This window comes from Odocoileus virginianus, chromosome 17, assembly GCF_023699985.2.
Source record: "Odocoileus virginianus isolate 20LAN1187 ecotype Illinois chromosome 17, Ovbor_1.2, whole genome shotgun sequence".
NCBI classification, from domain to species: Eukaryota; Metazoa; Chordata; class Mammalia; order Artiodactyla; family Cervidae; genus Odocoileus; species Odocoileus virginianus.
Genome location: NC_069690.1, coordinates 50,560,701 through 50,584,683, shown reverse-complemented (window position 1 = coordinate 50,584,683; position 23,983 = coordinate 50,560,701). Strand labels below are relative to the sequence as shown.

The following is a 23,983-nucleotide window of genomic DNA, read 5'->3' as shown; positions in this document are numbered from 1 at the left end:
CGATGGGACACGGTTCAAGTGTCCCTTGAGCGCCTTGGAGCCCAGCCCCCTGCCACCCAGCAACTCTGGGAGTTCCCAACCCTCCTTGTCCTGGACCCCCGGCCACCCCCACACCAGGAGGGACATCCAGACCCTCAGAGCCCCACCCCCACTGGCCAGGTCCCAGCCCTCCGGCCCCCAGGGTGGCCAGGAGGAGGGCAGCGCGGGCGCTCCCCCCGGGCACACACACAGTTAATCCTCGGCGGCTGCTGTTTGGATAAAATGCGCTGGGAGCGTTCGAGGCTCCGCGGCCGCTCACATCTGGCCGGGATTTGCTCCTTACACGTCTGTCCCGCTTTCTTCGGCTCTTCCTCTACTTTCGAGAAACCGCGTTTCCGCTTCTGGCCAAAGAGACCTCGGAGTCCAGGCGATCCAGGTGCTGGGAAAGGGTCGGCTGTTGCCTGCACCACCTCCGCTCCCACCCCCCTCCCCCGCAAACTTTCGGGGCCCTCTGTTCCGGAGGACTCTTTTTTTTTCCCTTCCTGCTTGCTCTCTCCTTCGACAAGTCTGGTCTTCCCTCGACCTGGCTGGGAGGAGGCTCCGCCGCTGGGAGATGCTGTAAGAGAGGCCGCGGGGAGAACGCGGGCGCCCCGCTCGCTCCCGGACGCCGGTGGTTGGCGGTAGGTGGCCTGGTGGGCGGGGTGTGTGTGCGGGGCGAGGTCGGTGGGGCCCGGAGCTCCTTTTTCTGGTTTCAGCATACTCAGAGAACCGGTACCTTGACTGGGGCGGGCAGCGGGCGAGGAGCGTGGTGGGAGGGGTCGGGGGCACTTGTCGCCAAGAGGCAGAAAGACAAGTTGCGGGAAGGGTCTGGTACGGGTTCCTGCTGCTGCCTGCCTTGGTGGAGATGCCACGGAGAGCCGTGGCCGTGGTCTCCCTCTGTGACCAGGAAGCAGGAGGCTCCGTGGCAGATGCTGCTGGGAATGACTGGTTTTGTTTGTTTGTTTTCGTCCCTAAGTGGTGTCTGACTCTTTGCGACCCCATGGACTGTAGCCTGCCAAACTCCTCTGTCCATTGAATTTCCCAGGCAAGAATACCGGAGTGGGTTGCCATTTCTGCCTCCAGGGGATCTTCACGACCCACATATGGAACCCGCGTGTCTTGCATTGGCAGGCGGATTCTTTACCACTGAGCCACCTGGGAAGCCCCTGGGAATGATTGGACCTCCCTTGATTTTTGTGGCATGTTTACATTGCTTCACTCTTCTCGGGGTGTGAAAAGGAAAGGAATGATACCCAAGTCGCCCCTACTCCTGGTGGGGAGCCCCTGCCCCAATAGCTCCTGGCTCACATGAGAGCCAGCCTTGCCTGTGGGCAACTTGGACCCCATACAGAACAGGGAATGCTGACTTTGGCCCCTGCATCTAATGGCTTTGGTGTTCCTGGAAGGGATCCAGTCTGGGCAGGAAAAAATAATGTCTCTTTCCCGGGGACCCTCTGGTCTGCCGGCACCACGAAGGTGGCCCTGGTTGGGGCTGGAGTCGCTGAGCTGCCCTTAAGCCTCCAGACGGCACATGCCTCTTGGTGCAGCACCAAGTGCCAGGCATCTCCGTAGCACCGGTGTTAGCCCACCTGTCCAGGGCATGCATGTCATGTGAGCCTGGGCCCCGCTGCGCACGGCTGCTGTGTCTTCCCTGGGACCCCAGCATGCTTCAGGCTGACCCCCTCGGGAGGGAGGACTGCTCTGTGACTTGTTCTTGTCTCTTCTCTCTTTCACTTGGTTTCTAAGAATGGAGGCAGTTTGGCACACTAGGAGTTTCCTCCTTCCAAGCTTTGAAAATGGGGAGTGTCCTGAGAAACTGAGTTTTCTCAACCGCCAGCTACATCCTGGGTCCCTGGGGGGAGGATGTGAGGTCCTCAGAGGCTGCTGGGCCTTTGCTTTTTATAGTTCGGGGAAGCACGCGGACAGCCCCACGTGCAAGGTCACACATAGAGGCACTTGACTATGTGTGCTGCCAGGAGAGGCCGGGGAAGAAGTCCATGCTCCATGAGGCCTGCTCACGGTCCCTGCTGACCAGAGAGGCCGGAAACACACAGGTGAACTGTGTTCACACAGGGGGACTGAAATATACAGGTGAAGGGGAGATGGGGGACTGAAACATACAGATGAAAGGGAGATGGGGAACCAGAGGGTTGAGCTGTCCTCTCCCCTCCACCTTCTCTACTCTCCTTCTTAACCTGAGCGCTAAGAGGAGCTTAGGGATGACCCAACAATAATAGTAGCAATATAAATGATGATAGCGCACGCGCGTGTGTGTGTGTGTGTTTCCCACACAGTAAGCAATGAGCAAATGCTGATTCTCAACAATTCTACCAATGGCACTGTCATCCCTGATAAGCTCAGAGAGACTGTGGCTTGCCCAGAGGCAGTAGGTGGAGGACCCGAGGCCTGCATCTCTGTGCCCAGAGGAGGGATATGACTTGCTCAAGGATGTGCAGCTTTCCAAACAGATGCTGGAAAACCTAAGCTTCTCAAGTTTGCAGAGTTCCACTTCCCAGCTGCCCACAGAGAAAGTTCCTTGGGGCCAGGACAGCCAGGTTCTACTTCCCAGGGACTCTGGCCCTCTCCTCTGAATCTCTCACTCCCCCTTCCTTCTCTCACCTTGAGTCTCTTGGGATGCCAAAGTGAGCAGCGGGTCAGGGGGACAGAGAAATGCAGGTGCTAGAGGCCTTAGATGGACTGTCTTTCAGCCAGAGGACACCACTGCCCATCTGGGGCAGATGCAGACAGCCAGCGAGGGGCACGCTTGCAGGTGGGAGCCGAGAAAACCGACATGGCCCCGGGAAGCCTGCAGGCAACTCCCGCCTCATTCCTGAGATGTAACCTCCCTATTCAGGGCAACCAGCACAGCATAATTCTTTTGGAACATGCTTCTTTCTGTTGTTCTTCCTGGTGCCTCTCTCCCTTCCCTCCACCCGTGCCCCCCCCTCCCAGCTGTAATTAGCATGACTCATAAACCAAGTATTCTGGCATTGAACTTTACCCATCAAAACAAAGATGAAAAGAATTTCATAGATACAGTCGTGCTGCTGGGCACCCTCACTGGATGTGAGCTTGTCATTGGGTTTTTGTCTTCCCGGGCCGGACCCTTGTGTGGGCCCCTGTTCCCGGAGCTGGGGGTGGCTGAGGCTCCAGGATCGTGGGCGAGAGGTGGTGGTTTGCAATGTAGAGGAAGAATAGAAAGTTTCCCTTCTATTATGGTCCCCACATTCTGCTGACAACTTAAGGTAACTCTGCCTGCTCAGCCACTAGAGAGAGAAATGGTTGTTTTGGAAGCAACCTTGTCCTCCGGCTCTGAGAGCCCAGTGACCTTCAGTGGGGGCAATGGCATCCCAGGACACTTCATCTTGGTGGTTTAACTACCGCGTGTGCTAAGGCTAATTATTTTCTTCCCGTTTTTACCTGCTGAAATCTGCCTTCTCATAAAGTCAAATGAGACAGGGCAGCTTCCTGGATGGGACTCTCGACATCTTGAACTGACCTCTCCCACAGTGCGAGGGACCACCTGCTCACATAGAGAAGGATTTGGAAAAGGACCCATCAGAGCCTGAACAGGTGCTTCCTTCCATGCTCTTGGGGTAGCCCAGGGAGCTGATCCCCTGGTTCCCAGGATTCAGGATCCCTGGGGCCCTGCCTGGGCATCCCCGGCCTGGCAGGACCAGTTCTGCACGTAACTACGGACATGCAGAAGCGGGCATGCTGGCTCTTCCCCTCCTCCTCAAGCCCGTGGTGAAACTTTTGCCACTGCGGCCTGTGACCTCTGACCTTCATCTTCCTGCCTCTTGGAGAGTGGCTCGGTGCCGTGAGCAGGCGTGGGAGCTCTTGAGACCTTTGGGGGCATCTTTATCCCTGGGTCCTCGTCAAGGCTGCAACCGAGCAGCGCCTGAGCAGTTGGAGGCAGAAGCAACTCTCAGACCCTGTGAAGCCACTCGTCCTTGCCCACGCTTGCTTCCCAGGACTGAGCTTAAAACGGAATGGGCGTGGGAGGCCCCCACTGCCCACCCAGCTGTCCCCGGCCTGCCCCTGCCCAGGGGCCTTTGGAGTGAACCCCTCTCCAGCTGTGGACGGCACAGGCAGTCCTGTCCCGGCTTCCTGTCCCATTCAGGATGGCCATCAGGAGCGCTTTGGGCCTGCCTGCTCCTCCATGTCTGACCACTTCCCTGCCTGACCACCACCCTTGCTCGTGTAGAAATTTTCCTTGAAATGAGATGGAGCAGGGCAGGAGGCTAGCGGCAGGGCCCAGGATGGGAAGGGAGGCAGACAGGCGGGCCGGGCCGTGGGGCTGTGGGGAGCCTGTGGACACCAGGTTCATGCTGCCTTGTGTTGGGCCTGATGTTGCTGTTGGCCACTGGTGGATCCCACTTGGGGGATGGCTCCAAACCCTTTGCCTCCCTTGCACCCCCTCCTCAAGTCGGGACATCTGGTTACCAGCCGCCCTCTGCCCTGGGGAGCAGCACAGGAAAAGAGCCTCGCCTGGGAAGGTTGCCAGCGCTGGTGGAACGCGGGCGGGTGCAAGCCAGACGTTGGTTGGGCTGGGCTCTGCCCTTCTGCCTGCAGGTTCTGAGGCTGGTGGTCAGGGTGGGTGACTGGGGTATGCTCGGAAACACTTGGGCTCTTTCTGCTTGTGAGGAGTCTGAAGTGAGTTCTGGTGAGAGATGGGTGGATCTGGGTGGGGTTCGGAGTGGCCCTGGCTCTCAGGTTTTCCAACATTCAGGACATCTATCCTGCACCTTCCACTTCTCCCCACCGCCTTTTTTTTTTTTTTTTTGGCTGCACAGTGCATCATGCAGGATCTTAGTTCCCTGACCAGGGATCAAACCTGTGCCCTTCTCAATGGAAGAGCACAGTCTTCCACTGGAGCACCAGGGAAGTTCCCTTCCTCCCTCTATTTAAGACATAGTTATAAGAACAAGGGGCTTCCCTGGTGGCTCACGTGGTAGAATCTGCCTGCAATGTGAGAGACCTGGGTTCCATCCCTGGGTCGGGAAGATCCCCTGGAGAAGGATCTGGCTACCCACTCCAGTATTCTTGCCTGGAGAATCCCATGGACAGAGTAGCCTGGTGGACTACAGTCCATGGGGTTGCAAACAGTTGGACACGACTAAGCGACTCACACTTTCACATGAGAACAAGACCCATGGTTCTGTAATCTGGGTAGACTCATGAGGAAGAGACCCTGAGAATGTCCCCCATGGAGCAAGCAGAGCCAGGCCTGGGAAGCTGGGGAGCTGTGCTGGAGTTCGATGCTTGCCCTTTCCATTTCTGTTCCCTCCTGATACTGTATTCTTCTCCCGGTTCCCTCTCTGCAGGGACCTCTCCTCTGGGGCTCCCACACCTGACCCCAGGCAACCTCTGAGCGATTGGCAGACACAGGGCACACTCAGTCCATCCCCAGTGTTGATTATTATTATTATTTTTTTGGCCGCTCCATGCAGCATGCAGGATCCTAGCTCCCTGACTAGGGATCGAACCTGCACCCCCTGCATTAGCAGCACAGAGTCTTAGCCCCTGGACTTCCAGGGAAGTCCCCCAACGTCGATTCCCTAACACCATTCCCCGCTGCTAGCTGCACTCAGTCTCAGACCCTGTTGCTTCTGAGCATCAGAGAACATGGGGGTCGGGGTGGGACGTTCACCATCCCCAGGAGTTGTGTGCTTCCTCCTTTCCTCCCCTCCAGACCTCACCCATGCACCGTTTGCTCTCTACCCTGCAAGAGCCGTGCCCTCAACATCTACATTCATGGGCCACAGCCTCCATGCCCTTCCATTCTGTGGGGGGGGGGGGGGGTTCCTGGTGATTCTGTACCTAAACCCCAAAGGAGTTCAGCTCCAGTGGTGGGCTTCAAGATGCGGCCCCAGGAGATCTTAGCATATCACTTTGATGAGACAATTATCAGAGATGCCCTGGTGCCCTGCATGGTGCTGGGCCTGGGACAGGCCCTCAGCACTGCTGGAGGGATGGACACAAGGGTCCAGCTGGCGGATAATTTCCGCAGGGCCCGGGGCCGCTGCTGCTGTTCCCGCAGTAACCGAGTGAGCTAAGCAAGTGGATGCCTGCCCAGCAGGGGCAGCGGTGGGGGGTGAGTGGGGGTGGTGCCCGCTGGATTTTGGTTTGGTAGAACCAGCTCATCCTCCCTGGCTTCTTCCTGGAGGCCCCCTCGAGGCACAGCGGCAGGACTTCTGCTGTCAGGCACACCCGGGTCTCTCCTGAGCTGTAGCATCTGCCACAGCAGGGCCTGAGTGGGTGACTCCCTGACTCTGAGCCCAGTGGTTCCTTGGAGAAATCGAAGAGGCTGTGGGGGTCAAGGGCAGTAGCCTCCGTAAGGCGTGTGCCCAGAGCCCAGCACACAGCAGGTGCTTAACCAGTGGTTGCGGTAGAGCTTTGTTAGAAGCAATCTCTGGTAATTGACAGGGCTGCTCACGGGCCCACTAGCACGCCTGACCATGCCTGACGGCGGGCTCACGGGTTTTTCTCCATTTCCTCCTGTTTGATGGCTGCAGGCAGCCTTCTTCAGGAGCGAGTCACCAGTGACTGGTGTGTGAAAGGCAGAACAAATCCCCTGCTCCTGGAGAACATACTCTCTTTGGCTGGCCTGATTCTAGCCCCGCTCCAGTGCTTTCTCCTTCCTGCATAGCCGGTATCCACGGTAGCTCCAGGGTTCTGCTGCCTGATCGGAGTGCTGTGTCTTCTTCTTTTTCCATCACATTGCTAGAACCCAGCCCTCTTCCCAGTGCTCAGCAGACACTCAGCACACACTTGTGAAAGAAAGTGGGACTTCAGCACGACGACAATTTATATTCCACATAGTCTGGCTTGAGCCCCAAACTTGCCACGGCGTCCCCAAGCCCCTCCCCCATTCTCCTTTCCCTCGCATAGCCTCAAATTCCTCAGAATAAACAAAATGCTCTCTCAATCCCCGGGGTAGGGCTTATTTGTCATTTTTCTAAGTGGAAAATAATGTGTACTTAATGTGAAAAAAATATGTGACTATTATAGGGGAAAACCCCAGAGACACTAAAATAAGAAAATGGCAAACATCCATATTTTCATCACCCGGAGATAATTGCTGTTAGCAGCCAGGTGGGTGGCCTTCGGATCTCTGCAGTTACTGTATGTGCGTGTATGGATGTGTTTTTATGTACGTTTGTTTTCAACCTGCATTTTAAACTCACCAGCATTTTATGAATATCTTTTCATGCCCATAAATACTCATCTGTTGACAGAGGTCAGTCCTTGGTGCTGCTGGCTGAAGTTGCCCACCTCCCAGCATCATTTATTTGTTTATTTAAATGCCTTTAAATGGAGCATGTGTTTCCTGGTTTGGCGCAATCTCCACCCCTCCATATGACATTACACCCAAGACCACGGTCGATGGCTAAAGGCACTTGAGTTTGCCGCCCTGACCAACCACCTTGTTTTTAGTTTTCCATTGTGTGGACGTACCACCATTTGCTTAGACAGCTTTTGCAGGATCTTGGAGGTGGTTTGTAACTTTGGTTGATGGAGGCAGTGGGTTGTAACTCTTATTCTTCTTTTTAATTTTTTTTTCTTTTTGGATCTTCGTAGCTGCTCGTGGGCCATCCCTAGTTGTGGTGAGTAGGGGCTACTCTTCGTTGGGGTCCATGGGCTTCTCCTTATGGCGGCTCCTCTCGTGGTGCACAGGCTCCAGGAATGCGGCGTCAGTAGCTACAGCAGGCGGGCTCAGTCATGGCGCATGGGCTTAGTTGCCTCGTGGCACGTGGGGTCTTCCTGGACCAGGGATGGAACCTGTGTCTCCTGCATTGGCAGGTGGATTCTTAGCCGCTGGACCACCAGGGAAGCCCGTAACTCTTTTTTTGAAGCAGAAGGCTTTCTGAGTGCTGATAAAAGGAGCATTTGAGGCAAAAATGGCTACCTGGTCACACCAGGATTCAGCATTCTGACGACATGTATTAGTAGGTCCTTGGTCACTCTCCCCACTTCCCTTCCCCCCCACCACAGACCACCCACGTTCCGAATTAGAGATCTGAACACACTGGCTTGAGTCCTCTTTGGACGATGGCTCTGTTACTTGAGAAGGCCTGAAATGGAGCGTGGAATTCAGTCAGACCTGGGACGCGTGTGAAATGAGATGCATCTCCTGTGTGTGAGGACCTCCTGGCCTGTGAGCGGACCAGACAAGGAAGCCACTCTGTGCCAGATGCTAGGGGAGGAGACTTCCTGGAGGAGGTGGCATTGGGCTGGTCTCTGAAGGACACGGCGACGGGGAAGGTGGCAGGAGAAAGAGATGGAGAATGAGACGTGGTGTGACTTGTGTTGGGGCTCCTGGTGGCTCTAGGTGGCTGGCGTGAAGGATACAGGTGCAGGGATGGGGATGAAGGGGCCAGAGATGAGACGGAAGCTAGACGGTGAAACTCAAGAGTTTAAACATTTCCTTTATTTTCATGGGAAGCCTTTGCGGCCAAGGGTGGCATTCAGATGTGCAGGTTTGAAAGTGGCCTCTGGCAAGCAGTTTGGAAGGCAGAGGAGAGGCAAGACAAGTGCGGGGCTGAGAGAAAAGCGGTGATGGCACCCTAGATGGGGAGAGAAGAGCTTCAGGAGGCCTGGTGATGGTGCAGGAGAAGCAGGGGTCTAGGGGTCTCCCAGGTGCCAGCCTGGGGCCCCTGTGTGAAGAGCCGTACGTGCAGGAGTAGGAGCAGGGCTGGTGGGGGCCGAGGGAGAAGACGGTGAACCAACAAGGGGCTTGAGCATCTTACAGCAGAGTGAGGAGACCTGGTCTGAAGACAGCTGGACACCTGGGTCCAGACCAGCCCTGTCCAATAGGACTTTGCGACCATGGATGTGTCCTCCCAGCTGTACTGTCCAAGAGGTTGGCCATGTAAGACGTGCTTGAGTGACGGAGAACGGAAATTTTCACTTTGTTTAGTTGTTATTCATGTATCTGGCCCTAGGGGCCAGAGGCCACTGTTCTGGAGAGAGCAGGCCCAGAGCTTGGTGGTCAGGGACGCCTGCTGGGGACAAGGATTGAGGAGCCGTCTGCTGAAGCCATCGCACAGGAAAAGATGGGCAGGAAGCGTTTGGAGTGAGAGGGGCTGAGAGCTGAGGACACAGTCTGGAAAACACCTGTCTCTAAAGGGGAGGTTGCGCAGGGTATACACGGGGAGACAGGGTGGGCCGGAGTGGGGGCGGAGAGGCGGGTGGTCATCACCGGCAGGCGCTCCCCAGCGCACGCCAGAGCTGTCTGGACTGGATCAGGAGGCGGCGGGACTGTTGGATGCTGAGCTAAATTACACTCTTGACTTAGAAGCCACTAGATGTGGGAGAACGTTCTACCTTTTGCCAAGCTCCCCCCGCCCCGCTCCACCCCTGGAGATGGCTGTAAAACACGGCAGTGATTTTCAGGTCCCAGAAAATTGAAAACGGTTGTGCTGCTTGTAAAAGGGATGGTGCGGTGGCTGTGGAATTCCCAGCTACTTCCCACCCTCCGTCTTGGGGGCGGTCAGCCCTCCGAGGGTGTCGCCGCTGTGGGGCAGTGGGCCGGGGGCCAGGCCACCTGTAGCGTGGGCTCCGGCAAGGCACGAGCTGTCAGTGGCTCTTCTCTCTTGCACGGTTCTCAAAGCGGGGGCAAGCCTGCCGCCCGAGGCCTCACAGCTGGGAGGTGATCTAAGGACAGGGCTCTAGTCAAGGAAATCTTTGTTTGCACTGGGGAGGCTGGGCTGGCCAGGTGCCCCCAAAGGCCCGCCGCCTGCTTCCCACGTGGTCCCCTTGTTTGCAGGGCCTGGGCAGAGATTTAGGCAGTGTCTGCTCTCAGCTCCAGGTGAGCCCTTTCTGGTCTAGGCACAGCGAGTTGCCCCAGGAGAGGATGGAGATGTTTCAGGATGGGGAGGAGGCCTGGCCCCTCTTTCCTTGGCTGTTTGGTCCCAAGTCAGCGCAAAGGAAGCCCTTGCTTGTTCATCAGCAAGTAGCCCTGGAAGACTCCATTGACATTTCTGGCCTGGGGCTTTGGAGGGAGCCAAATAAACCCCCAAACCCTCTTCCTCTAAGCCAGAGAACAGCTTCTTGGAAAAAGGAAAAGAGGGGGATTCGGTGAGGGAGCTGGGTGCCAGAATGCCTCCATCTTTTGGGAAAGGCTCAGCTCACCCCCAGTTGACCGGCGCACATGTACGTGTGTGCTCAGTTGATTCAGTTGCATCTGGCTCTTTTTTGCCTCATGGACCATAGCCCGCCAGGCTCTTCTGTCCATGGGATTCTCCAGGCAAGGATACTGAGTGGGTCAAAGCCAGTACTCTGGGACAACCCAGAGGGATGGGGTGGGGAAGGAGGTGGGTGGGGGATTCAGGAACGGGGGACATGTGTACACATGTGGCTGATTCATGTCAACATATGGCAAAAACCACCACAATATTGTAAAGTAATTAGCCTCCGATTAAATAAATAAATACATTTTTTAAAAAAGGAAAACATACACACACACACACAAGAATACTGAGTGGGTTGCCAGTGCCCTCCTCCAGGTTATCTTCCCAACCCAGGGATCGAAACTGCGTCTCCTGCAGTTCTTGCTTTGCAGGCAAATTCTTTACCTGACTGGAGTTCCTTTAATAAAGGATGCCTATCCCCCACTGCTGCTTCCTCTAGCGTGTTGGGAGGAAGCCAGAGAGGGCCCAGGACCAGCTGGGGCTGCCCCACTAAAGAAGGGAAAATTAAGCATGAATTGGGTTCCTGGGATTGGTGAGCAAACATCATTTATCGAGGGGAAGTCACTCTGCCTCCCCCCTGCCCATCACTGGAGGAGCCTGGTAAATGGAAACTGAGTATGATGAATGGCTTCTGGGGAAGGAAAGCAGAAGCCACGTGTTAGACAATCCTGATGGTCATCAGGGCCAGAGGGGACACCCCACCATGGGGCTTTCTCCTTTCTGGGCACCTCAGGATCTGAGTCCAGGGGACTTCTTGCAGCATCTGGAGAGCTCTGAGCATCTCAAGTGGAGAATTTCCGCCAGATGTCAAAGCAGAGAGGGGCAGCCCCAGGGCTTCCTTTCTGGTGGAGAGGAGACGGGGGTGGGGTGGGGCATGGTGGGGGGGGGGGCCAGGAGCAGATGTGCCGGTTGCTGGGCTGAGGGATGGTTGATGCTGCATTGAGACAGGCTCTGATTGGATGCTGAGCCAAGTCATCTTCTTACCTAGAAGATATTAGCTGTGGGAAGGCATCCTATCTTAGGCCCAGCTTTCTCGGGAGATGTGTGTGAAATTTGGGGGTTGATATCCAGGCCCTAGAAAAGCCAGACGAAGATATTTGTCTTGGGTGTGAATTGAGGTCTGGGACCTGGCCAGAGCTCCTGGAAAACGTCAGCTGGTACAGAGGAGCAGAGACCTTCAGGAGACATTAAAGAGGGTTGGTGACTGATTCGGTGTGGTGGACATATGAGAGGAAGGCATCTAAATGACTCCCAGATTTCTGGCCTGCCGTTTGCTCATTCTTCCTATTCCCCCACGCCCCCCACCAACTTCATGTTAATAGGACTGAGCTGCCCAGTGGAGCTTTCCGCGGTGATTGAAATGTTCTGTTCTGTGCCTTCCAGTATGGTAGCTCCCAGCTCCCCATAGCCACCGAGACCCTGAACGCAGCTAGCGTGACTGGGAACAGAATTTAGAATGATCTTTCATTTATTTTATCTTTCTGGCCATGCCATGCGGCATGCGGGGTCTTAGTTCCCCAAGCAGATATCAAATCCCTGCCTCCTGCTATGCAAGTGTGGAGTCTTCACCACTGGACTGCCAGGGAAGTCCTTAGAATGTTCTTTAATTTTAATTGGTTTAAAATGAAATAGCCATAGGTGGTTAGTGGCCACTGCTGTGCACAGCATGGGCCTAGAATGTCTCTCTCTCTCTCTTTTTTTGTAGATGAGTATCTTTTTTAATTTTTAGTTTGTTTCGTTTTGGTTGTGCTGGGTCTTCATTGCTGAGCAGGCTTTTCTCTAGCTGGGGAGAATGGCAGCTAGTCTCTAGTTGCGGTGCGTGGGCTTCTCATTGCCCGGCCCCTGTTGGTGGAGCGCCGGCTCTGGGGCCCGCGGGCTTCAGTAGCTGTGGCTCATGGCTCAGTAGCTGTGGCTCCCAGGCTCTAGAGCACGTGGCTCAATAGTTGTGGTGCACGGGGTTCGTTGCCCTGCGGCTCGTGGGGTCTTCCTGGAGCAGGGATTGAACCTGTGTCTCCTACATTGGCAGGTGGATTCTTTACCACTGAGCCACCCAGGAAGCCTCCAGAATGTCTCGTTTTGAGTCAACATCTGCTGTTCTGCCTTGAGCTGCGATTGGGCACGTATCTGTCTTCTTCACTGGCTGGTAATCGCCTTGAGGTTATGGGGTGTTTATAATGTGCAGTGGTATCCCTGCCCCCCCAAGCTCTTGCCTGATGCTGTGCACATCACGGGCATCCAGGAAACCGTGGCTGTGTTCAGTTTTCTGCTGAGAGGCAATTCCTGAGCTACACAGGCCATTTGGACTTGTCTTCTAAATTCCTTCTAATCCAGGGAGATCCCGGGCTTCTCTCGCCTCTCAGAGCAGCTGGTTACCTGATGATGATCAGGGAAGAGGGAAAACCATGGTTATAAAATGCTTTTGTCAAAGGGCACTGAGCTGGGTGTGACCACAAGGAACGAGGCAAACATGTGGAGCCTGAGGGCTGGGAGTTCACTATCAGAACATTGGCTGACACCCTGGAAGTGGGCGGGCCCCCCAAAGTGATGGGACCGATTTTTAAACAGATATAAAGAAACTTAAACTTGTGTATGAAAATTCTCTCCTTAAAGGATCCCCCACACATCCATTCCGGGGCTCTGGAAGATAAAAATAATTAACCAGGAAGTGTTCTCACACTGCCTGCCTTCCTCCAGACCCTGCCATGGACCCAATGCCTCCTCTCCCCCCCCCACCCCCCACCTACTGTTGGAAGAGGGGAGGAGGTTAAGCTGCAGGGGGATTGGGGAAGGTTGAGGGAGAGGAGAAGAGGAGCCGCGGGTCCTGAAGGGAGTGAGTGGTAGAAAAAGATGTTCACAGAATCGCCATGGAATCTGGCAACTGAGTGTCTTGCAGGGTTTGGGATGGGCAAGTCCAGAACTTGAGTCATGTTGGAAACGACCTCAGACGCCTTGACCGCAAGGCAGCCAGGAGACTGGACCGTGCAGGACCAGATTCAGAAGGCTTACACACCCTTGGCCGAGGTGTCCAGGGGGCTGCTTCCTGGACCTGCATAGCAGGTCCTTCCTGTGCCTTGCTAAGCACAGCATGTTCTCCTGAGTCACCTTTCAGGGGTCCACACCCCCTCCATTGCAGGGGACTTTGTTTCACTGGAAATCACTAAAGTGGGCCAGAGCCAAGTTTCTTTGGAAGTTGGGCAACGCTGTTTTTTGCCCCAAAGTGAGTAAAATGATCATAGTCATGATGCTGACTTTGCTGTGGGACTTGGGGAATTTGTTCTGAAGATAGTTGTGAAGAGAGAAAGGTTTCAATCTGGGTTTGCCTTGGCTCCAAAGAGGAGGTCCTTGAGGAGAACCTCCAACCTCTGCTGCCCTCTGTCAGTCCGCCTGGCGCCTCCGACCCGGCCGGGCCATCGCGGCTCCACCCCCGCCGAGATCACCACCCCTTCCCCAGCTGCATCCTGGTCTCCATCTCTTCTGACCCAGGTACAGAAAAATTCTCTTTTTAGACTTCGAAAGAGACATACCAACGTGCAGAAGGGTGCTTCCATCGGGGGTGGAGGACTGATTCTCAACTGGGAGGATTCCTGCCTTCCGGGGGACACGTGGCAAAGTCTGGAGGAGGTTTTCGGCTGTCACAACTGGGGGTGGGGCTGCGCTGATGGCAGCGAGTAGGTGGAGTCTAGGGATGCTGCTAAGCATCCTGCAGTGCACACGACAGCCCCTCCCCCCCCCCACGACAAAGGCTAATCCAGCCCCAAATGTCCGTGGTGCCGAGGCTGAGGGACCCTGGGGGCCAAGGAATCCGAGATAACGCTTTCCTTCCTTTTGCTGTTATTTTCCAACTTTCCCCAAATGAATTATATATTACTTTGAATTCAGGGGGGGGAAAGATGTTTAAAGAAAGGAAAACCTCTTTTCCTTTCAAGTGATGCAAGTTTGGCATTGAAGAGGAAAACAAGAGTAATTATCAAGGCGCCAAGGAAAAACAGAGGAAATACAGAAATAGGGCAATAAACAAATTTAGAGAATTCAATCTGACAAATATTTGTCAAGTAGAGGGTGCTGCAGGATGCTTGGCGGGTCCAAGATGAACAAGACCATGTCCCAGGCCCAGAGGAGGTCATGGGTCTGCAGTGCAGAAACTTCCCGGCCAAGAAAAACCCTTTGCAGAATGAGACAATATGAGAAACACAAACAACAAAGATCAGGGGGAGTTGGTTGCAGCTGAGCGTCTGGGGGGCTTTCCTGGTGGCACTAGTGGTAAAGAACCCACCTGCTAATGCAGGAGACATAAGAGACGTGGGTTCGATTCCTGGGTCGGGAAAATCCCCTGGAGGAGGGCATGGCAACCCACTTCAATATTCTTGCTTGGAGAATCCCCATGGACAGAGGAGCCTGGGGGGCTACAGTCCATGGGGTCGCACGGTCAGACACAACTGAAGTGACTTAGCACACAGTCGTGCACCAGGGTCTGGGAGACCTGCAGGAGAAATATGAAGCACCTGGTTGGGTCTTGGGTAGGATTTTGATGTGATCAGAAGGCAGCCTGTTGAATTCAAATCCAGCCCCCACAGCTTAAAAATTGGGCAGCCTTAGGCTAATCGACTTTTCGATGTCATTTTTTCCTCACTGCTGCTTAGTCACTCAGTTGTGTCCGAGTCTTGGCGACCCCATGGACTGTAGCCCGCCAGGCTCCTCTGTCCATGGGGATTCTCCAGGCTAGAATACTGGAGTGGGTTGCCATGCCCTTCTCCGGGGGATCTTCCCAACTCAGGGATCGAACCCAGGTCTCCCACATGGCAGGCGAATTCTTTACCATTTGAGCCACCAGGGAAGCCCTTCTTCAGTGGTAAATTTGGTAAAATAATGAATGAATGTTGTCTCCTTAAAGGATTCACTGCAGGTCCATCTGAGGCCTTTGATGGGGTAAAACCTATTAATGAGGAAGTAATCTCAGAAGGAACCCTAACCTATAGGGTTGTACGGATGAAGGGAAATGCTGTAGCGATCCCCAGCACCGGGCCTGGGGCAGTTGTCGGTGGAGCACGGGCTCTAAGGCGTGTGGGCTTCAGTAGTTGCAGCGTACGGGATCAGTGTTGTGGCGCATGGGCTTCATTGCCCTGCCGCGAGCGGAATCTTCCCGGACCAGGGATTGAACCTGTGTCCCCTGCATTGGCAGGTGGATTCTTCACCACTGGGGTGCCAGGAAAGTCCAGGAGAGATCCTCTTAATATGTGTTTTACGAATTACACTTGTAAGTACAAACTTTCTTTGTGAAGTGGAGGTGAGGTAGTGAACATTTTGAGTGGTGGGGCCTGGTTCCAACCAGTCTCTAGGTCACTGGGAAGGTCTCTGGGCTCTGACTCTTGGCAGGTAGAGAACGTGGAGGTGGTGGGCCCAGTTCATCCGCCGCAGCGGATGGGGGGCATGCAGAGAATTAAAGAGGTGGTAGAAGTGTGGGTTGGGGGCTTGGGGTGGGGTTCCTGTGGAGGCCAGCCTTCCTGGCTCGATCTCATCGTATCTCTGAGGACCCACTGGGAGAGCCTCAGCTTCCTTGGCTCTGGGTCCTGGTCCTCTGCCTCCCCAGGTTTTCCTGACTTGGCGTGGGGCTCCAGCAGGGAGGGTGGCCAGAGCATTCTGTCCTCAGTGCTAAAGCAGCGAGCCCGCTAACACACAGAAGAAAGAACAAAGCTGAGAGTCAGCACAACGAGAGGGTCGTGCCCTCCCAGGCTGCGAGGTCTCTGAACCAGGGGAGGTGAAGTACGTCCACGGAGGCCCAAGACATGCGAAAGGAGCATTCACCTGGATAGACGATTACCAAGAAAAACAGAACTCGCTCTCAGTATTTTCGTTCCCCTTAGACATGAAAAGAGGAATTAAGAATCCGAAAATCAGACAGGCCCTTCTGAGGCTGTTTCCTTGCTCTGATGCTTTGCTCCTCACGAGGCCTGTTTCCCAGCCCCAGCCTGGCTGAGAAGGGGGGTGGGCGTTCCTACTCCCCAGCTTCAGCCCTTTCGCCGCGAAGTCCAGACGGTCCACTTTAGTGTCCTTGTCAGCCCTTTCCATGTTAAATTGTATGCTTTGGTGAACAGAATGGGTTGGGATTGACCACTGTCTTCCCTTCCATGATGGGAGGTTTTCCAGCCGCCAGAAATAGCCGAGGCGCACGTGACTCCTGACTCCACATGCGTGTAAACCCCACACGGCTGGCCCAGGGTGGCCAGGGTGATAACTCGGACTGAGAAACAGGTGGGATGTTGTGTCTGTTTTAAGCCCAAGCAGTGCCCCCTAGTGGGATCACTGGGAACCTCCCCAGTGGTCAGCTCTTTCTAGAAGGACTCTCTCAATCCTGGACGAAGAGGGTCCTGTCCAGAGCTTTTTTGAGAGACATGGAGCTGGCTTCGATGACAACAAGTGCCCTCTGGGGCTGGGCAGACTCACCCCCCACCCCCACATCAGATGCTCAAGGACACTCACTGATGGGCCACCTGGTGTCCAGAGAGCAACTTGACACCTTCCTGCACACCGGCCCCCACGGTGCCGGCTGGGCCAGAGTCGCTGCACAGTGGACCCCCAAATTCATTCGGGATTTTGCTCATTGTCCTAACATGGCCAAGACACAATCATCTGCAGAGCTCAGGGTTGAGGGGTCTCCTTCCTGGGAGGCACGGGGGCCCTGGGCAGAGCCATGCTCAACAGCCACAGGCAGCCGGGTGCTCCAGGGTGGAATCTGCGAGGCTGTGCATATTAAGTTTGTGAGTGTGCTGAGAGTGTGCAGGTTGGGGGTGGGCATGCTATGTGCCTGAGTGTGCACACATGTGAGTGCATGGGAGTATTCACGAGTGTGTCGAGTGTGCAAGTGTGAACACACGAGTATGGATTTGAGTGTGTTTCAAGTGTGCTGAGTGTCTTGGGTGTGCGTGGGGTGTAGTGTATGAGTGTGTGTTGACTGTGTGAGAGAGGGTGTGAGCATGTGTGTATGTGCACGAACGTGCACTGGGGTTTGTGTGTATGTGTGGGAGTGTGTAGCGAGGTATGTGAATGTGTTCCGTGTGTGCGTGTGTGATCACCCTCCCGGGAGGAGCGGCAGCGAAGCACCTCCCGGCGTAGTGGCTGGGGCGAGCTCCGTGGGCTTGTTCTCCCCGTGGCTCTTCCAACCCACACCCTCCGTATGTCTCCCCAGCAGGGCTCGGCGGGAAGATGGGCTCCCGCGGGCTGGGACTCACGCTGGCATGCTGCCTGCTGCTGGCCTTCGCCTGCGGTCTGGTGCTGGGCCGAGTGCCCCGTGGGCAGCAGGAGCAGCAGGAGCAGGAGGGGACCAGGGAGCCGCCGATGGACCACGCTGAGAGGTGAGGCTGCGGGGCGTGGGTGCCAGAGCTCCAGCTCAGTGGTGGGGATAAGGGCCGAGTCCGGGCCTCCCCCGAGTGCTGGTTGACGGCCAGAGGAGAAGGGGCAGAGGCTGAAGCTCAGGAGCTGGGGGATGGAGGCAGCATTTCTCCTGTCAGTGACCCGGGCGTGTTATCTGCAACTGCGGATAGTAACCCAGCCTCATTCCAACCCCAGAGGAATGTGGGTCTGCCTGAGGTTCTGCAGTCACATCCTTAAAAAAAGAACATGCCAACCCCCCACCCCAGGCTTTGGTTTCTTTGCATTCTTGCCTGTCCTTTGAGCGTATCTATTAGAGTTCTAAGCACCACCTGGAAGTAGCAGGTAGGGACGCTGCCAGCCCGAGAGTGGTCTCCACCACCCTGCTGTCTGATCACATTGCCAGGTGGGGACAATGCGTGAAGACTGACATGGGAAGTGGTGGCTTTCCTTGAAAAGTTATTTATTTCTTCCTCATGGCATTGTCTTCATACACCTGATAGCTCAGTTGGTAAAGAATCCGCCTGCAAAGCGGGAGACCTGGGTTCGATCCCTGGGTTGGGAAGATCCCCTGGAGATGGAAAAGGCCACCCACTCCAGTATTCTGGCCTGGAGAATTCTGTGGACTGTATAGTCCATGGGGTCGCAAAGAGTTGGACACGACTGAGTGACTTTCACTTCACTTCACTTCATATACATATGCCTTCAGTGATACACAGACTCTAGGATCTTTGGGATATTTTGTAGTGATACATAAAACACTTAGGATTACTGATGGAAATGTCATTCATCAAACAAGAGGTCCTAGACACCCAGTGCTGGCTTTGAGTTTCATCAGCACTTTTCGCTAGTCAGCTTTGGGCTGACTTGGAATATATTGGACTTGCATAGATTTGGGGCAAAGGAACATCATTCTTGGGCCTTTCTGCTGGCTCAGACTATAAAGACTCTGCCTGCAATGCAGGAGACCCAGGTTCCATCCGTGGGTTGGGAAGATCCCCTAAAGAAGGGAATGGCCCCCCACTCCAGTATTCTTGTTGTAGAATTCCACGGACAGAGGCAGACCACAGTCCATGGGGTTGCAGAGTTGGACATGATTGAGTGACTCACCCTTTCACACACACAACAGCATTCTTGACCTTTGTCTTTTCTTCTCCTCCCCTTCCTCTTCCTCCTTCTTTTCATTCAACAAACATTAATCAAGTGCTGCTACTGATCTGGCCATCCGCTAGGCACTGGGGACACACATGAATGACACAGTCTCTGGGCTCCAGGAGCTCCAAGGCTGTGGGGGCACAGACACAGATGACCCACTTCAGTGAGGTTGGCTCTGCAGTACACGTGTGTCCACAAGATGGATGTGGTGGGTGGGGGTGGGTGGGTCGGGGAAAGTTAGGTGGAGAAGTGACTGGGTCTTGAAGGTCACTGGGGGAGCATCCCAGGCACAGAAGAAGGGGAAGCTGCCTGACAGCCAGGACAATACGTGTGAAGGGTAACCTTTCCAGTGTCTGATTGTGTAAGGCTGGCGGGTCCTTTGAGTAGTGGGAGCCAGTGTTGGAGGGTGGAGGATGGGAGGATGGGATGAGCCTGGTGGGGAAGGATCTCTCTGGAGCTTCATCTATAGGGGAGTTGTGGAGAGATTTGCATTTCATGGTGTCCTAGAAAGAATTCTGGAGGGTGGCAGAGCAGGGGATGAACTGGCAAGGGAGAGATGAATTCCAGGGGAGCATTGAAAATGCCAGTGGTCCCAGAAGTGGGGAGAGCCAAGGGCCCAGCTCCTGGAGGTACTTTGATGGTGGACTGGGCTGACCCCTCAGGACAGCATGATTCTCAGAATGGAGCGGCAAGGGCAGAGAAGCATCTGTAATGAGTCTCAGGGTCCCCTTCTGGATGAGTGGTCATGCTGCTGCCACTGCTGGGGACAGAGTTTGGAAAGAGAAGACTCCAGGGCTGAGCAGCAGTGAAGGGCCATCAATTTGGGACACTTCTCATGTATGCGACTCATGGAAATTTTGTGGAGACTTCTGCTGGGAGGTGGGGGCAGTGTTTCCTCTGAGAGTCTAGGACTTGTTGTTTAGTTGCTAAGTTGTGTCCGACTCTTTTGCGTCCCTACAGGGACTGAAGCCCGCCAGGCTCCTCTGTCCATGGGATTTCCCAGCAAGAATACCGTTTTTCGGTATTGAATACATAGGAGTGGGTTGCTATTTCGTACTCCAGGGCTGTTTCTCACTCAGAGATTGAACCTGAGTCTCCTGCATTGGCGGGTGGGTTCTTTACCACTGAGCCACGAGGGAAGCCCCTAGAGCTTGTAGGTGGCTGAATTTAGGGCATGGAGATCCTTTTCCTGGATTGTCTGTGGTGTGAAAATAGGAGCAGAGTAAAACAAGGGGCTGACCGCTTGATGAGAGGACTGTGCCACCTCCAAGACGGTGCTGTCAAAAGCAAACAGCCGCAGAGAGCACGGTGCAGTGCAGCGTGACGCCGGGAGGTGGCGGCATGGAGCAGTTGCTCCCCGCCTCCCCAGCTCTCCCCGGGATCCTCAGGAGCCCGTTTCCAAGTCAGGTTGTGAACAGGACAGTAGAGTCTCCAGCTGCTGCAGCTCCCGGGAAGCCCACATGTCTGCCTGAGCCCTCTCATTTGCAAATGAGTCAGCTTAACATAGTGTCTTCTAGAATCCTGGAGGTCAGAGTTCCAAATTAAGTGAAGTGAAATGAAGTGAAAGTCGCTCAGCTGTGTCCGACTCTCTGCGACCCCATGGACTATACAGTCCATGGAATTCTCCAGGCCAGAACACTGGAGTGGGTGGCCTTTCCCTTCTCCAGGGGATCTTCCCATCTCAGGGATCGAACCCAGGTCTCCCGCATTGCAGGTGGATTCTGTACAGTCCAAGCCACCAGGGAAGCCCTAGATACATGAAGGCGACGTTCAATCAAGGGCTGTCATCCAGAGACCCCTCCTAGAAGTGCCAGATTTCTCCCATGCAGCCTCCATCTTGCCAGGCCCTCAAATTATTGCTGTTTTTGTCATCGTTATTTCCAAGACGGTCACTGCAGTTAACGGAGGGCAGGGGCTCTTTCTGACACTTCACTGAAGATCTCAGAGTTCACCAAGAGCCAGGGCAGCACATCTGGGAGAGAGATGTGGCTTCCCAGGTGGTGCTAGTGGTAAAGAATCCACCTGCCAATGCAGGAGACAGAAGAGACACAGGTTCAATCCCTGCATCTGGAAGATGCCCTGGAGAAGGAAATGGCAACCCATTCTAGTATTCTTGCCTGGGGAGTTTCAGGGACAGAGGATCCTGGCAGGCTACAGTCCATGGGGCTGTAAAGAGTCAGACACGACTGATCCCAGAGCACAGCAAGAGAGCAGCACATCTGAGTGAGAGCAGGCTAGTCAGCCCATACCCTCTAGCAGAAGATGAGAGACGAGTTCCTTGCTCTGAGAGCTTCTGTGATGTCTTTACTCCCTTAGGGATGAAGAAGAGCATGAAAAATACGGTCCCAGGCAGGACGAGGAAGCCCCTGCTTCTCGGTGCCTCCGCTGCTGTGACCCTGGTACTTCCGTGTACCAGGCCATCCCGGTGCCGCAGATCAACATCACCATCCTGAAAGGTCAGGCACAGAGGCCCGCCAAGGGCACCTTCCCCTGGGGAGCAGAGGGGGCACTGCCCTGTCCTGATCGGAGGGCGGGGCAGAAGATGGAGTTAGGGAGGAGGAGGGGGCAGGGGCAGATGGCTCCCTTGGGGCACCGAGCTGAGGCATGCTGTCATCTAGGGGGGGAGGAGGGAATTCCGTTTCTGAGGCTCTGGCCCCCTTCCAAGAGGAGAGGTAGGGGACAGGACCACAGGAGAAGGAGCCTCAGGGCAGCTCTGGGTCTCACCCCACCTGCATTTGCACCACCTCGAGCCTCAGGGGCACGGTCTTGCGAGCAGCACATCACCTTGCACAGCCCAGCACAACTAAATCAGGAAGCAAAGCGGCCCGGGTCCTACATCCCCGGGGCCCTGTGTCTGCAATTCATCTGCTCGTAGGGAGCCGTGGGCCTGTGCTCTCCATTGCTTTTGCATAAATGCTTTACTTTGCCGGGATTTTCCAGAAGGAAGAAAAAAATTTTTTTTGATTGCTTCTGGATGAAAACAGAATAATCCTTGAGATTGCTTGACACCGTGTGTTTTCCCGTCCTGTTTAGGTGAGAAGGGCGACCGGGGAGACCGGGGCCTGCAAGGCAAATACGGCAAAACAGGGTCCGTGGGTGCCAGGGGCCACACGGGACCCAAAGGGCAGAAAGGGTCCATGGGGGCCCCCGGGGACCGCTGCAAGAACCATTACGCTGCCTTCTCCGTGGGCCGGAAGAAGCCCCTGCATAGCAATGACTACTACCAGACGGTGATCTTCGACACAGAGTTCGTGAACCTCTACAACCACTTCAACATGTTCACGGGGAAATTCTACTGCTACGTGCCCGGCATCTACTTCTTCAGCCTCAACGTGCACACCTGGAACCAGAAGGAGACGTACCTGCACATCATGAAGAACGCGGAGGAGGTGGTGATCCTGTACGCCCAGGTGAGCGACCGCAGCATCATGCAGAGTCAGAGCCTGATGCTGGAGCTGCGGGACCAGGACGAGGTGTGGGTGCGCCTCTTCAAGGGCGAGCGGGAGAATGCCATCTTCAGCGACGAGTTTGACACCTACATCACTTTCAGCGGCTACCTGGTCAAGCCGGCCAACGAGCCCTAGCCACCTGCCAGCCTCCGTCGCCACAGGCTCACCTCCCCTTCTCCCCGTGCCCCGCCCTGCTCCGCTGGACCTTCCCCACCCCACACCCCCCCATCTGGAACCTCCCTCATCCACTCCTGGTCAGCCCCTCCTGCATCCGCGTTTCCCAGGCCCCTCACGCCTCCCTGCTTTGGCATTCGACATGACGCCCCTCACAGGAGCGGGAAGCAACGTCGGCTGGGTGGTCCCAAGCCTTGCTGTGTCTGCACGCGCAATCACCAGGTGGGTGTGCCTGCGGGAGTCCCCCTCTGTGTACACGGCCTTGAGTGAGACCCTCCCCAGACGTGCCCCACGACAACGATGCACCAGGGTGTCCCAGAGCAAGCCACCCTTGCTCCTGTTGCTGGGAAGAACTAAGCCAGTTCTAAAGGTTGTGAAAGGAGCAAAGTAAGCCATGAAAAGAGAGGGAGGCTGTTGTTATTTTTGTCTTTCGGCCAGCCCCGCTGGCTTCCAGGAGGGCCGTCTCCACTTGTGGTGGTGGAAGGCTCCTGGTAAGACAAGATCTAAAGTGGATGCCGAGGGTATCCACTAAAGAGGAAACCACTGGCTTAGTATTTTAGGCCACATACGAACCTTCTTGGAGGACGGCTGGACTGATGTCCACGTCTCGTGGACATTCCTGTGGCCTTGCCCAGGGGCTCAGCTGGTCTTTCTGAGCCACAATGGTGAGGGGGTTCAAACTGGGCAGCAAGTGTTAGCTCCTTAGAGGGACAGCCACGTCCTCGGCTTCAGCCCCTGGTTGGGGGGACAGTTTGCTCACTGGAACCCGTGGGCTCCTGGTAGCAGGTGGTTCTCTGAGGAGCAAAGCTCAGTACAGCCCAGACAAGCCATGCATCCTTGTGTGGCTCTGTTCACTGGCCCCCCCCCACACACCCCACCCTGGCATCCTGGGCAGGGCTTCCATGCCTGTCACCCTGGCATGGGCTTTCTGTCCCTCTTCTCTAATGGGTCAGCTAAGGAAGGCTCAAGGGCCTTTGATTTTGTAGCAGCTGTCATGATTGCACAACACTTTCAATAAAACCTGCTCATACATCATCTTAGAGTCCTGCATCCCAGAGGGTTCAGCATTCAGCCCACCAGGACCCTCCCCTGGGACCACTTTGACCATCAGCCTAAGACCATGCAGGAGGGGGCTTTCCTGGGCCCCAGAGCAGGGGAGAGCTGGAAGGGACTGGAAGGTTCCCCCCTGCCTGTCTCCAGAGCCCCTGCACAGCTTAGCTTCTGAAAGAGGGCATATCCCCACCACCGGTGTCAGAGCCTCTGCTCTGAGCAGGGTGTGGGGGCGCTGCCTGGATCGGTGCTCTAGTTCTTGGCTGACTTTGGCCAGGCAGCCCTCCCCCACTTCCCTACATCAACCCCCAGGGCCGGGGTCTCCCTGCCTGCTTGGGCCCTAGGCCCGACAGGAGGCTTCCTGCTCACGAGCTGGTAATGCCCGATCTCGCCGGATCCCTCTGCCCTCGCCGGGCCTGGCTGTGGGGTCTGGGGCCCCCACATCCCTCCCTCTGCTGGTCAGACTTTGAAAACTGTGTTTCTGTTCCTGCTGGTGAGCAGGGTGCCCACCTGCTGCTTTGTGCTGCCTTGGTGCTCTTCCAGAAAACATTAAACTCGGAATTGTGTGTTTCAGCA

At 55.3% G+C, this 23,983-nt stretch overlaps 1 protein-coding gene across 4 annotated transcripts; it reads left to right on the top strand.

Annotated features, from left to right (window-relative positions):
- Positions 1-234: 234 nt before the first annotated feature.
- Positions 235-23,983, top strand: C1QTNF1 (C1q and TNF related 1). Of its 4 annotated transcripts, XM_070479840.1 has the most exons (6): positions 235-659; positions 12,241-12,357; positions 16,350-16,463; positions 17,401-17,563; positions 21,051-21,190; positions 21,768-23,983. In XM_070479840.1, the coding sequence occupies exons 4-6, from the start codon at positions 17,415-17,417 to the stop codon at positions 22,316-22,318; spliced, it is 840 nt and encodes a 279-aa protein (XP_070335941.1). In that variant the 5' UTR covers positions 235-659; positions 12,241-12,357; positions 16,350-16,463; positions 17,401-17,414; the 3' UTR covers positions 22,319-23,983. The 4 variants fall into 4 exon arrangements, with proteins under 4 accessions (XP_070335941.1, XP_070335938.1, XP_070335939.1 ...); XM_070479837.1 differs by lacking the exons at positions 12,241-12,357; positions 16,350-16,463; XM_070479838.1 differs by lacking the exons at positions 12,241-12,357; positions 16,350-16,463 and having other exon boundaries at positions 17,398-17,563.

Excerpts from the sequence above, each read along its gene's own strand:
- C1QTNF1 (XM_070479837.1), top strand. The coding sequence starts at position 17,415 with ATGGGCTCCCGCGGGCTGGGACTCACGCTGGCATGCTGCCTGCTGCTG. Across the intron at positions 17,564-21,050 it reads CCGATGGACCACGCTGAGAG|GGATGAAGAAGAGCATGAAA; the intron begins GTGAGGCTGCGG and ends TTACTCCCTTAG. Across the intron at positions 21,191-21,767 it reads CAACATCACCATCCTGAAAG|GTGAGAAGGGCGACCGGGGA; the intron begins GTCAGGCACAGA and ends CGTCCTGTTTAG.